This window comes from Leptosomus discolor, chromosome 20 (genome assembly GCF_034619465.1).
Source record: "Leptosomus discolor isolate bLepDis1 chromosome 20, bLepDis1.hap2, whole genome shotgun sequence".
In the NCBI taxonomy this organism is placed as follows: Eukaryota; Metazoa; Chordata; class Aves; order Leptosomiformes; family Leptosomidae; genus Leptosomus; species Leptosomus discolor.
The window spans coordinates 1,341,485-1,356,584 of record NC_141410.1 but is presented as its reverse complement, the minus strand read 5'-3'; the positions used below and the strand labels follow the sequence as shown (position 1 = coordinate 1,356,584).

General features: G+C 45.7%; 1 protein-coding gene across 1 annotated transcript; it reads right to left on the bottom strand.

Moving 5' to 3' along the window:
• Window positions 1–316: 316 nt before the first annotated feature.
• On the bottom strand, window positions 317–4,515 carry GUCA2A (guanylate cyclase activator 2A). Its single transcript, XM_009949390.2, has 3 exons — window positions 4,441–4,515; window positions 1,261–1,450; window positions 317–384 (listed from the first exon to the last, which is right to left on the bottom strand). Exons 1-3 carry the CDS (start codon window positions 4,513–4,515, stop codon window positions 317–319), a joined length of 333 nt encoding a protein of 110 aa, XP_009947692.1.
• Window positions 4,516–15,100: the final 10,585 nt, after the last annotated feature.

Genomic DNA, 15,100 nt, shown 5'->3' with positions numbered 1-15,100 from the left:
TTGTGTTCTAATCCAGAAAAAACAGTGGAAAATGAAACTGTGCCCAGGACATTTTCATTCCAGTGGGACACAATTCATGTAGAACTGAAACCTCTCAGGTGAGGTTTACAGTCTTGTTGCCAGAACTGCACTGCTGGTGGCACCTGATCTGACTACTTCAGGACTACCCCTGGTATGTCTACATGAGCTAGCAGCTCCAGTTTGACTGTAGCAGAGATGGAGCCCAAATAATGATTTGTGAAAGTATGTCATCTTGCAATATTAATGCACAAATGTCCTAGCTTGACACATCTTCTTTGGATTGTCTCGTCTTTATTCAAAAGCAACCAGCACAGGCAGCATTGGCACAGATTTCGCACAAATCAGCTTCTCGGACAGCCAGGTCTGTTAGAGAAAAAAGAGATGGTTTCAATGAGATAGCAAGAGAATTTCTTGGGGAGCAGAGCCACACATTAAGGGATTTGGTGACTCCTTTCCATTACTGTTTATGAGTTTTAATGTTCCTTGAAGTTATTACTGATATAAGTAAAAATCAGTTATTGCAAAAATGTGGCTTAAAGAATGAAATCAAATCTGAATTCATTGGGGAAACAATGGGAACACGTGGAGGCAAGAGAACAGTAGGACATCTTGTGGGAGGATGGTGAAGATGTGGCTTATAGGATCACAACATTATTTTATTGGTAGCATTTTTTCCTAAAGCAATCATTGTATTGGACAGTAGATAAATGAAACATAATAAAATAAAAAAGCAGACAATGTAGCAGCCAGGTCAAGAATCATTATGTGTGTCTTGGAGACAGACCATGACAAAGGATGATTCACCTCATTTACATCTCACATCTCTTTTAGGCTACCTGGTAAAACACCTTCTACATTGATTAGAAAGAGCAAGTAGACCTGCTCGCAACTTGTAGTTAGATAGAACTCAGTGATATAACCCTGCTTTTCTGGTAAGCCAGAAGAGATTGTGGGCTCTCTAACTATATGTAAGGTAAGCTAGTTTGCAACTACTTGGAGAAAGCTTTTTCATGGTTACAGGCTACAGCTAAGCTCATCACGGCAAGAATTTTTTTGTAGGGAGCTCACAGATAGTGTAGCTCAAGCCTTGTAGGAGCTGCTGTAGAAAGGCAGCATGGACAATCTCAGCAGCTGTAGAAGTGGCAGAACAGTAAGTATGTTTCTTTGCCTGCTGCTATTTGAAAGTTTAAAGTTGAAAAGTGTGATAAAAATGGGAACTATGCAACACGAGCCACATACTCAGCCGCTCAAAAATCATGGGTGCATCTTCCCGTTTGCACACAGATTGGAACTCCTCAGGGAGATCTTTTTCATCACAAGGTGAATAGCTAGCCATTGAAACCACCATGCGAGGGTTAATGTGTCTCTTCTCATCCATAAGCTTCTTTAGCTTCTTCACAGACTCAAAGGAGAATTTCAAGTCTCCATCCTGTGTAGACAGAACCAGAACAAAAGGCATCAGGAAGTCAGTCCTTAGGCAAATCCATTCAATTTCAACCATGAGCTCTCCCAAAAACTATACTAGAGGGAAAAGAGAGCGTTGAAACAAAGCCTAGGTAAAATTGGTGCTGACTGAAGGCAAAATGATCAGCTTTTCAAGGCAAAGATTTTTCAGAGCAGCAGCGAGACCTAGCTGGCTAGTCAGGGCTTTCGTTAGGTGTCACAGCGGACGGAGGCAGAATCAGTGCATTTCTCACTCCCATGAGAGAGACCCATAACATCCGGGGTCGAAAGATAGAGGCTGGGAATCTTCAGCCTAGAAGACACATGACTGGGCAACATGTGGTAGAGACTTACAAAATCATGAGTTGAATAGGTGTAACAGGAATTCGTTCACTCTTTCTTCTAACACACCAGTGGAGAACTTCAAGTATTGGCTGTTATATGGCAGGTTCTAACCACACAGAAGGGGCTATGCCTCCACATTACACATCCTTAAGAGCTGAAATCCCTCACCCGAGGGTACTGTGGCAAGTTTCCGCTAATTTAAAACTTGTACGCACAACTAATGAGAACAGAAGTTATTTGCAGCATAAATGTGACACTTCTGACTCAAAGCTCACACCAAAAGCTTCAGGCCGGGAGAGTATTCTGGGAAATATTACTGCATGGTTTAGACTGAAAGATCCTGTTCCTCTGTTAATGGTCATTGCCTCAGTTTCAAGTGAATTCCTCTGTTGAGGTCATAAACTTAAGTCACAGGTGTTGTAATTGTTAAGATAGGTGTTTCAAACCTGGGTATGTCTGCAGATAATCAGAGTTTGGCCTAGAAGAGAAATAAGCATTTTCAAATTGATCTTTAGCATATGTTTTAACCCAATTTAATGACCAACATGTAGTCAGTAGGATGATCAAGTAACACCTACTCATTCAAAGAAATAAAGTGACTGATACAGCATGAGACTAAGTATTGCCACTTGTTTCGTAGTCTCATGAGCTAAAAGCTGAATAGTGTGAGATAGGGAGTGGGTAGTTGGTTTTGGTTTGTTGTTTTTTCTTACAAAATCATAGAATTTCAATGTTAAAAAATTTAAAAAACCCCACTAGATTAACTCTGGACATGCATTTACTTAACAAAGTCAAACCCTTTTCTACTTGAAACCAGTTTATAATTTTACTCAGATTAATTTATCAGTTGTGGTTGCCTATAAAAAATTAACTTTTCCTGTATAAGTGCAGTCCTAGACTCAGCTGTTGGTCCACAGACCTCAAAAGCATAAAACAGAGAACTGATAAAGGATGGATTTCCACAGGTACAGTTTCAGAAAAATCAGAAAGTAGGAATCAACACTGAGCTGTACATGTCCTGGTGACAAAAAACAACAAAGGAACAACAAAAAAAATCCCCCAAATAAACCCCCCACCACCTCAGATAAGAAAGATGTATTAGAGAGAGCTCAATCTGAGCAGCATCTTCCCTCCAAGGTAAAAGTGCATACTGTGTTGCTGAACTAAGAGATTTTATCACAGAAATAGTGCAGTCCAGAACTATCCACCTCTGTAGTTTTTCTGGTTTTACTCTGTACCTAGTAAACCATCTTCCTCTAATTTCCATCATGTTCATTCGAGATCTGTGATGGAAAGTGACGAGATAGTGATACTCAGTCTTCAAAAACATAATATGAAATCAAATGAACTTCACTTCTGCTTTGCAAAACATTTAGTTAAATGAACAACTTCTCACATATTACAGGAGGGGGAAGGGAAGTCTTGGGAACAATTTCAGAAAACAGAAGCATAAGCCAACTTTTGCACTGAGGAATTAGTTGGACTTTAGGGACCTCAAATAGTCCAAGTGAAAGAAGTGCAACACACATGCAGAGTACACTGCACATATATTCGGGAAAATACAAATTTAATGATTAATGAGATAAGAATTCAAACTACAAAGAAGAGCTAAAACTCCAGAGCTACACTTTCCATACTGTTACTCAACCTAGAAACAGCTATTCTCATTCAGTTAATTTTTTTATACATCCAAGTGAAAACCAGATTTTTTTCATAAAGTAGGAAAAAATCTGTTCCCCTGGAGACTCTAAATGTTAAAGAATCTTTTGGAAGAAAGGAATAGCTTAAACCTGGTATCTTTGGCATCCAAAGGAGAAAAAGAGGATATTTCAAGGCACAAAGGTAGTACTTTATCCCTGGAAACCTACTATGCAAATATAAAGAGAGTAATAATTGTTTAAGAAATATTTGTTCTCTTGATACTCTGAGGAAGTTATATACACTTCAATCAAACAGAAATCTCCCAAAATGTTGCTACAGGTGAGTACAGACAAATGCAACACACTCTGAAGTACAGACAAGAGCACCAAAGTACCTTCTTAACTGCTTCCATGTTGCATGTAATATAAGTCATAGGTGCTGTGTATTTTGGAAAATTTGGCTCCTCTAATATCTTATCTGCCTATTAGTATTTTATTGGATCCAGCTAAGCTTTTCTTTCACCACTTTTTTTATATGTGATATGTGCGTAGGCTGCATCATATAACCTTGCAGATCATTTTAAAAAAATACTTCCTGCCTAGAAGCAGGCAAGGCAAGACAATTTCTCTTTTGTCACATCTTGTTTACACCATTCTACAACGTTAGAGGTGTCCCCAGTTCTTCCAGCTTCACAACACATGAGGTTACGTGCAAAAGAAAACTCTGGAAACACAATGTCTCAGTCAGCAAGGGATTTCAGAACAGTGATATGGCTGATGAAGTCAAACAAACTGCAGCAGCATGTTAGTAAAACCTGAAGCATTTTACAGAAAAACTGGACCATAGTGCGATGAAGTTGGATATCAAGCAGGAGCAAAGGAAAAGTTCAGTTCTATTTGTAGGTCAAGATTCCTGTTGCAGCCACACTTCACATTGTATTGGTACTTTGTTGAACTTGTAATATCACAAATTAAAGAGCAGAAAACTCACCTGAACATAGACTGCTTGGGAGCTGTGCACCAGCAAAAGGACTGCAAGGACTGCAAAGGAAAGAAAGCCTTTCATAGTGCCTGCAAATTGTAGCCTTTCCTAACCTGAGTATATTTTATTTCCTCTGTCTTTGGTCTTTATCTGTCTTTCTTTTGTGTTTCTCAAACTTTCTCTCTTCTTCTTAGCGCTCAGACTGCCTAGTAGTCAGAGCTCTATGCTCCCTGTGCAAAGCTGGAGCTTTATAAAGACTTCACACAGCATTTGCTTGGTAATCCATTAATCTAAACTCTTTATTGACATATAATAAACCCTCAGTGAACTATCAGTTATCTACTCATTGGCAGAGTAGGCCAGTCACACCCAGGCAGATCCTGGGATTTATGAGTCTCTCCTACTTTGAGAAACTGGCCATGACACAGACAAACAAATCATTCCAGCCTACAATAAATAAATAGTAGATAGAGATAACACAACATCTGAAACTCAGTCTTCAAATGGGGGATGTACTCAGGTTTCTGGCCACTTCCTGCAGGGCTGTGAGAAAGAAAGAGATTCGGAAGAAGATATTAAAAAAAAAATTATCTCTTGCACTGATTGGTGACCAATCAGTTCCCTCTTCTGGGGACTCCGCGTACTAAAACGGTAGCAATGGACCAAGGCAGATAAACACAGACTGTGTCTGCATATGACCAGGTATAAAATGTCATCTTGCTGCTTTTTGCAGCATCTAATTAAAATGAACACATTAAAACACACGGGGATTTTCATTAAGGATAAAGGCTGCCATGAATCAAAACTACTTCTCTGTGACTTTCAGTCTTATTCAGGAACATGGTAATGTCACACAGATGAGGAAACATCAACGTGCTTCACTCAGCTCAGTTCTGCCCATCAAGCTCATGTCCTTTAACCTGTAAACAATTTCTGGCATACTGCGGCTTTGGAGTAACAACAGACACCATGCCGAACAATCTTCCTGATACCAGCAGAACAGAGGAGGGCAACAATCAGCACTAAGCATCTTTCTCAAAGCTCAGCAATGTTTTATGTCAACAAAGGCTCTAGTTCCTACTGTATTGCAATCTATTGCTAAGATTACAGTGAAAACCACCATGCTGCTCAGTATAAATTCCAGAAATTAAAGCAGCCTGGAGTTCCCAGGCAGTAGGCTTGTAGGGGGGGAATGGGACTTCTTTGGTTAAGTATACTCCAAAAATTTCAGTAAAGCTGAAGCTACCTCTTAGCTGACAATGCTGACTGCTTACTGATAGACTTTGCTTCTCTCCTCTCCACCACTCGAGTCTGGTCCTCATCCATGCAATTTGAAACCCTAGAAGCATCTTTACCACAAAATGAGCTTGCTTTCTCTGCTGTTATGCTTTCTCTGCTGTTAAGCTTTCTCTTCTGCCATGATCAACACCCAACACCACTTGCAACTCCAGAACAACTCACACCTATGCCTTTAATTACTCTAATATTGGCCAAGAGTATAGCAACAACCTCCTCCCAGAAGCTCAGTAGAAGTATCACAAGAGACAGACACACCTAGAATCCAATTAGGGCCCCAAAGCTGCTGGGTCAGGACACCTGTCAGAGCACGGACTACCACTTCGCATCAGTGTCATTCTTGACATGCTGACGGAGTGCCATAGTGGAAAATCACAGAGTTTCTGATCCAACTGTGCTTCTGACAGTAAAGAGGTACACACACTCTCCTCTGTCTTCTTTTAAAAACCTCCAGAGAGAATTATGGCAGGCTTATACCTTTTTTCACTACTTATGTAAGGAGTTACATCGAGCTCTGATACAAGTTCTGTTCCATTACTTCACACCCCTCATATCTGTCTTGTTTAGGCAATATTAAGATAATACCAGTCAACATAAACCCTTGAGTGGAACCGTTGCACTTTGCTGCCTGGATTCATCCAGTCCACTTTTAAGTTTTGAAACACAACATTTTTTCCAGGTACCTGGAAAAAAAGGAAATGGGGCCTTTCCTCAGAATAGCTGTCAAATGCCTTTACCTGGAGTCTCAAGAGGGCTCCCAGGTGGCATCCCCCTAAGCAGGGCAGGGATAATGGGGGCACATATCTAAGCAGATAGGGTCTTTAAGAAGAAACAGAGAGGCACCTAACACATCTAGTCCCTGCAAGGAATGACCCTTCTGAAGCTGTGCCTTTGAATTAAGAGGTCTATAACAAGCATAAATCTAGAACTATGTCTTTAAATGCTTTTTGTGCTCAACCTGTAGCCAGCTTCAGTTTATCTGTGAGAAGGGTGAGAGCTGAAGAGAAAAAGCTACAAGAAGATTTCTGATAGCAGGTGAATCTTTAAATATGCTGAAAAGACAGAGTGTCTACATCTTTTTTTTTTTTTTTTACTGGGGACCCCAAAATGGACATAGCACTTGAGATGTGGCCTGAGTAGAAGGGATAACATGCTGGCCAAGCTCTTCCTAATGCATCCCTTGGCCTTCCCTGACACAAGGATGTGTTGATGGCTCATGTTCAACTTGAGCCCACCAAGATCAAGTTGCTGTAAAGCTACTGGTGACAACCCCCCCAGCCTTTACTGATATATGGGGCTATTCCTCCCCAGAAGCAGGACTTTGCATTTCCTTTTGTTGAAGAGAATGAGACTTCTGGCAGCCCATTCTCCAGCCTGGGCACTGCTCAAGGCCCAGTCCTACTAGGGGCTTGGTCCTGCCCAGGCCCTGCGCACTGGAGAGGCTTTGCTCTGCTGTCTGAGAGGGCAGGCAGTGGGATGTGCACCCCACTTCCCTGCCTTGGATGTTGGTCCCCTGAGTCTTGGGCAATCTGCCCTGCAACCAACTTCTCCAGACTAACCCCTGCCATGGATAGGAACCACTACCACTCTTGCTGACAGCTGCCTCCTCGTTCCAGCCATCCCTGGATCCCCATGGAACAGACTTTGCCCCATCACCTGCTCTTCTAGGACCTAGTCCCAACTTCCTACATGCTCGGGGGGCGGGGGGACACATCAGGGGCACAGACACAGCAGAAGCCGCTCATGTCTTACTCCCAGCCCCCCAAGCCAAAGGGACAAATGGCTCACAAAACAAAGACAAAAGTAAAATCACCTTCCTTCACGTGCCCTGTTCCCAGGCTCAATGTCACTCTTTCTTTCCGAAATCTTCTACCCCTTCCTCACAAACCTGAGTGGCATAGGGGTATGAAGAATAGGGGGTTGCAGTTAGTTCAGACCACTTCTCTGCTGCTCTTTCCTCCTCACACCTTCCCCTCTGGGGTCCCTCCCCATAGGGTACAGACTTTCATGGACTTCTCCGGTGTGGGTCCTTCCTATAGGCTGCAGTTCCTCAAGAACACTGCTTCAGTGTGAGGCCTCTCCGTGGGGTAGAGTCCTTCAGGAAGGACTGCTCCATCATGGATCCAGAGGCTGCAGCTCCTGCCAAGAGCCTGCTCCAACATAGGCCCTGCACGGGCTGCAGCTTCCTTCAGGGCTGTGCTGGTTTTGGCTGGGGTAGAGTTAATTTTCTTCATAGTAGCTAGTATGGTGCTGTGTTTTGGATTTGTGCTGGAAACAGTGTTGATAATTCAGAGATGTTTTTGTTATTGGTGAGTAGCGCTTACACAGAGTCAAGGCCTTTTCTACTCCTCCTACCACCCCACTAGCGACTAGGCTGGGGGTGCAGAAAAAGTTGGGAAGGGACATAGATGGGACAGCTGATGCCGACTGACCGAAGGGATATTCCATACCATATGACGTCATGCTCAGCATATAAACCTGGGGGAAGAAGGAAGGGAGGACGTTCAGAGTGAAGGTGTTTGTCTTCCCAAGTAACCATTACCTGTGGTGAAGCCCTGCTTTCCTGGAGATGGCTACACACCTGCCTGCAGATGGGAAGTGGTGAACAAATTTGCTTTGCTTGTGCGTGCAGCTTTTGCTTTACCTATTAAACTGTCTTTATCTCAACCCACAAGTTTTCTCTTACTCCTCCAATTCTCTCCTCCACCCACCAGGGGGAGAGAGTGAGCAGCTGTGTAGTGATTAGTTGCCACCTGGGGTTAAACCACTTGTAATGGGTCTGCGTGGCAAGGTTTTGTAGCGAGGGTGTTACAGGGGTGGCTTCTGTATGAAGTTGCTAGAAGTTTCCCCTATGTCAGATATAGCCAATGCCAGCCGGCTTTGAGATGGACCTGCCACTGGCCAAGGCTGAACCAATCAGCGACAGTGTTTTTCGCTTCTGTGATAACGTATTTAAGAGAGTGAAAAAGTTGTTGCGCAGTAGGAATTGCAGCAAGTGAGAGAAGTGAGAATATGTGAGAGAAACATTCTACAGACACCAAGGGTAGTGAAGAAGGAGGGGGAGGAGATGCTCCAGGCACCGGAGCAGCAATTCCCCTGAGGCCTGTGGTGAAGACCACGGTGAGGCAGGCTGTTCCCCTGCAGCCCATGGACGGTGGAGCAGATGACTGCCTACACCCCGTGGAGGGCCCCCACGCCAGAGTAGGTGGATGCCTGAAGGAAGCTGTGACCCCGTGGGAAGCCTGCACCGGAGCAGGCTCCTGGCAGGACCTGTGGCTCGTGGAGAGAGAGAAACCCATGCTGGAGCAGGTTTGCTGCTGGTGACCCCGTGAGGGGGGCTCACACTGGAGCAGTTGGTTCCTGAAGGACGGCACCCCATGGAGGTGACCCATGTTGGAGCAGTTCATGAAGAACTGAACCCGTGGGAGGACTCACGCTGGAGAAGTCATGGAGGACTTTCTCCTGTGAGGGGGACCCCACATTGGAGCAGGGGAAACGTGTGAGGAATCCTCCCCCTGAGGAGGAAAAAGCAGCAGAAAACAACAGTGTGATGAACTGACCCCAACCCCCATTCCCTGTTTTCTTCCCCTGTGCCGCTGGGCGGGAGGAGGGAGGAAAATCGGGATCAAAGTTAAGCCCGGGAAAGGAGGGAGGGGTGGGGGGAAGGTGTTTTAAGATTTGGGTTTATTTCTCATTACTCCTCTCTGAGTTAATTGGTAATAAATTACATTTCCCTTCAGTTGAGTCTGTTTTGCCCGTGACGGTAAATGCTGAGTGATCTCCCTGTCCTTATCTCAACCCCACAAGCCTGTTACTTTTTTCCTCTCCTCTCTCCTGTCCAGTTAAGGAGGGGGAGTGATAGAGTGGCTTTGGTGGGCACCTGGCATTTTAGCCAGGGTCAACCCACTACACCATGACAAGGGCACATCCACCTGGTGTGGCGTGAGGTCTTCCATGGGCTGGAGTGTGGGCATCTGGTCCACCACAGTCCTCTTCATGGGCTGAAGGGGAGTCTGAGCTGCTGCCTTCCTCTCCCTTCTTCAAGAGACATAGGTGTCAAAAGAGTTGTTTCTCTCACAGTTTCTGTGCAGCATTTTTTACCCTTTCTTAAACATGTTATTGAAGAGGTGCCACCAGTTTTACTGATGGGCTCAGCTTTGGCTCTGGTCTGTTTGCAGCCAGCTGGGACTGGCTGTGTCCAGCATGGGGTCAGCTTCCAATCTCTTCTCACAGAAGCCACCCCTACAGCCCACCGCCCCCCCCCCCCCGCCATGTAAATCCAGCACAGTGCTCTCTTCACTTCTTTTCTCCTCCTGGTATCCTCTACAGCCTTGGTGTTCATGCTCTCAGGCTCTTTTCTTGCTGCTTACCCCTGTGTCAGGGCACTTACCAAACAGTACCTGGGGACCTGGTGCTCAGTGCTGCTCGCAGAAACACAGCACCTAGGGGATGGGCAGAAGCACCAGCTCAAACAGCATCCCACCTCCATCCCAATAATTACTGACACCTCCATGGCATGCCGACTGTCGTTAGCACATTATACACAAACTAGCAGCCACCAACACAATTCCCTGCCTCCTCAGCAATCACAGTCCCTATCATGATGCTCTGTGAGCACTCAGGTCCTCTCCAATCCCTTTCATGTTCATTCACATATTACCCCATCCTGTCTGAAAGTACTCACATTCCATGCCTTACCTGCCTTGCTTGCTCAGAAGACCTTGTTTACCCCACAAGACAACTTGCATGCCCTTTAATGCTTTTCATGAGCATGCAGATCCCCCAGAGTATGTTACCATCTCTTCCTGTTAGCCTTCATGTGTGCACTGACCCTACACTTTCTCCTTAATTCTTGCTCACATCCCCTTCATTCTCTCTTCTGGATCATCAGGTCCCCTCCTTTCCCCTTTAAGGAGGCTCAAATTCCCTTCTTTCCATCCACCCAAGATTATACATCCTTCACTGTGTCCTGTATGAACTCAGATACCCTCTGCTTATCACAGTATCTCTTCAAATTCCATTCATTTCCCATTACCACAGTGCAGACCTTCTGTCTTTCCCTCCCTGTATGCTCACCCCTTCTCTGTTTTTTCCCTCTCTGCGTGCTTACCCCTCCTCTGTTTCCATTGTCCACTGTGCAGCTCTCCTCCACTGCCTTCTGGCTCCAATCCTGTATACCCTCCAGGTATGCACGAAGACTGGCAAGACAAGACTCCCTCAATTCCCATCCCCATGTGCTTAGATGCCCACCATCCACCTTGCTGGGCACTGCTGTCCCCTCCTCTCCCCTTCCTGCATGCCCACATCTCCTCTTCTCCCCTCTGAGCTGCTCAGCATCTATTTTGGGCAAGACTGGCCTGAGCTGCGTCTGCACAGTCTTTCCAAGGGGTGCTGGGTATGGGAAGCACTGTGCATGCAGGTTGCTTTTGCACAAAGATGAGTCAGCACACAGTATCGTTAACAGCCCATCCTCTGCAAAGCCCTGCCAATGAACATCCTGACAGACACAGCTTGGTGATTCCAGCTGGAAGCAGGCCCCTGGCATCTTTATTTGGCATCTCCAGGAGGAACACAACGTTTTGAAAGGCCCTGCTTTGTTAAGGGCTCTGCTGCTGCAGAGGAGGCAGCACTGTGCTCACGTCCCACACACTGCTCCACTGTCTTCGTGCTTTTTATTGGGCTCTTAAAGCTCCATCTTCTTCACAAAGCTAAAGGAGAACACAAAAGACGTTCAGTTGGATGTACAGGGGGCAGTGACCTCCTGCCCACCAGGACTGGTCCTGGAAGCATTCTGTGGTCTCCAAGACATCCCCTATGGGAGAGGTTTCTCCGCTGCCTGTGACTTGTGAACTTGCTCCTGCATTTGAACTGACTTTTCAGGGTTAACTCACATGACAAGTGCCAGAAGCTGGCTTCTGCAGGTGTTTATGTCACTGCTGGCTTAGTACCTGATAGGACAGGCACGGGAACCTTGCCCTGAACTTTCTTGTGATGTCACAGTTGAATGACTAGCTGGTATGGGAGGCACAGGAACCAGGCTTATACTGCTGTTTTGACATGACTGTTATTATGTATCTCACATGGCAAGTGTGCGAACCTGTCCTCTACAGATGTTTCTGTCACTGCTTGCTTACTACTTGATAGCTCAGGTGAGGAAAACTCCATGAGGGCCCTTCTGATGTCACACGTGGATGACTAGCTGTATGGCAGGCACAGGTACCAGGCTTTTGTTGCTTTTTGGATGTCACTGGTGCCTATGTAGCTCATGTGGCAAATGTGGGAACCTGTCTTGTGAGGTGTTTCTGTCACTGTTGGCTTAGCACCTGACAGGGCACGTGTGGAGCATTGCCTTGAAGGTGATTGTGGTGTCACAGGTCACTAAAAGTCTCATGTGCTGGGCATGGGAACCAGGCTTCTGGAGGTGGAAGATTGTTGTGAAGGTGCCTGTGATGCCACAGGTTGTTGAAAATCTTATAAGGTGGGCATGGCAACCATGCTTATGATGGCTGTATTACACTAGTGACTATCTAATTCACATGGCAGACATGGGATCCTGGATTCTGAATGTGTTACAGCACTTCTGGCTTAGGACCTGATAGGGCAGGTGTAGAACCTTTCTGTGAAGGTGCTTGTGATGTCACAGCTGGCAGAAAATCTGGTGTGGTTGGCATGGGAACCCACTTATGCTGGTAGAAGCTTGCCATGAAGGTGACTGTGATATCACAGGTTGTTGAAAAGCTCATACGACATGCATGGCAACTACACTTATTAAGGTTTCATTGCACTGGTGACTATGGCATTCACATGGCAAGTACAGGAACCTGGCTTCTACATGTGTTTATGTCACTTCTTGCTTTGCACCTGATAGGGTAGGTGTGGAAACTTGGTGTGAAGGTGCTTGTGATATCACAAGTAGTTGAAAATCTGGTGTGGCTGTTGACAGAGGGTCGCAATCACGACACACTTATCTACAGTTGCAGATAAGCTGGCACTTCTGTATCACAGCGCTGGGAAGCACGGGGGATAGTTCCTTCTAATGTACTTCAGAGTTACATCAAAAATTCAGCATCTTTATACCCTTTTTCTGCAAAGTCATGTTCTTTAACATATTTTAACATAAGCAAGCATGTTATGCCCGCTATTAATTTTGACATTTACAATGATTGGTCCACCCTATTATATGACTTTATTGATATTCTTATACTAATATAATCATTGGTTATTTTACTGATCAAAATCTCTGATATACAAATTAGGGTGGGGAGGATGTGAGAGTCTTCACGTTAACATTCCTTTGTTTCTACGGTTTCATCACATAAGATAAGATAAGTAGCTGAGAATGCACACTTTCACCTCTTGTATCTGTCTCCCTGCTTCCCCGTTCTGTGTTCTGCACAATTTCACAACCCGTAGCAGCTTTAGCTTTGGGCATCTTCATAAGGCTTGCATCTGCTGTCTTAGCATATGCTCCTAGCATAAGTGAGGATTTGTGTACTTCTTACCATAATGTAAGTTAATTGAGTCAGGAAATAATTAAATATAAGGTGTTAGTTGTTCATTAAAAACAGTTAATTATCAATGAAAAGTAATTCACTATTCAAAATTCAGATCTGATTATAACACAGGCTGGAGCAATGATTCCCCTGCAGCCCGTGGTGAAGACCATGGTGAGGCAGGCTGTTGCCCTGCAGCCCGTGGAAGTCCATGATGGAGTAGATGCCTGCCTGCACCCCATGCAGGACCCCATGGTGGAGCAGATGGATGCCTGAAGGAGGCTGTTACCCTGTGGGAAGCCCACGCTGGAGCAGGCTCCTGCCAGGACCTGTGGAGCCATGGAGAGACAAGCATTACTGTGGTGGGAAGGAGCTGCTGAGGTCAGCAGGACAGTGCTGTGTGATGCACGAGAAGGTCATCACTTGGGGACAGGACACAGGGAAAGTGTGGAGGATGTTAGAGGGCAGTTTCTTGTGGAGCTCGCCTTTCACACGGGACAGTTGGGTCTAGGGCCCAGCTGTGCCCCCTTTGATTTGCTGCAGGTAAGACAGAGGCACAATAAAAGGCCACAAAAGTCACGCAAGCCACGAAAACTCATCTGGTGATAGCAATGCTAACGATGGCTTCCTACATCAGCAGTGAGACCTGGGCTGCTTGGGTGAGAAATGGGACCCCATGGGAAGGCATAAGGGATGCCAGGAGGGATGTGGGAAGCCTCCCTTCAGGGGTGCCCTGTCTGCCTCTTGCCTACCTTGAAATTCTCCTGGGCCACCAGTGGTCATGGGGCCCTGGGTATAAGGCAAGACTTAGAGCTGGGCTAAGGCAGTACTCAGGGAAGGTAGAGCTGTGTGAGGAGGTGCCTCTCTTCATGGCTGCCCAGGTTTTGGAATCTGGTATATAAATGCAGTGCTCTAAGCGCTGAGCTACAACGTCACCCATGTAGTGAGCTGGAGGTGGCACTGGCGGGGTTAGTGTAGACAGAAATCGCAGAGTCAGTATCAGTTTTCATTTCCTACCTCCTCTGTGTTGATTGCAGTGAGGGCCACAGACACTTCCATGGCTTCAGAAGGGCTGTTGGAGTTCATTCAGTCACAAAGAAAGAAGTAATGTCTGGGGTGGGCTGTGGGGAGGGAACATCAAGAGCATCCCCATGGGGCCCCATTTTACTTTTCCTGCCCTGGTGGCTGACAGCCAGTAGGCTCTGGCTCTCAGTGGAGACCCAGGCAGCATTACTGAAAGCCCTGCCCCACCAAAGAGGGACAGTCCTGTCAGCAGTGTCCTTGGCTCCTCTGCTGAGGAGACATGCATGTGCAGGCAAAGCAGGGGACATGTCCTTGGACTGGGGCAGATCCTGAGGGGGAACCACATGGCCAAACTCTCCTGTGGTGCAGCTGCGGGGGATGGTCAGAGGAGCACAGCGTGAGCTGAACCTGTGGATCACATCATGGGTGATGCCCTTGTTTTCTGAAGTATCCAGAAATACAGACTTGCCTATTCATTCCCAAGTGACATTTATAGATTGTTATTAACTGGCAAAGAATGAGATTAGTTCACAGAAACTACCACTATTTTATGGCTCCGTGTCTTACAGTAAAATCCTGTGGCACACTCATTGCTCTGGTAGCCCCTTTATGTGCCACTTCACAAGATTTCTGTAAAAAGTAGCCATTTACCCAGCCTGCTTTGTTGTCACTGTTGAACTGTGCTGTGACTCCAACTACAGTGCCCCAGGTATGCTAGAAACGTACTGTTTCACACACAGTTGATTTAACAGGAAATCTCCAAGCATCTCTTCCCCAGCTTCTCCTGCTCAAAGGTCTTCTGGTGGACTTTCAGGACTGGAGACAGAGTGCCACTGGATTTTCCAAAATACTTTTCA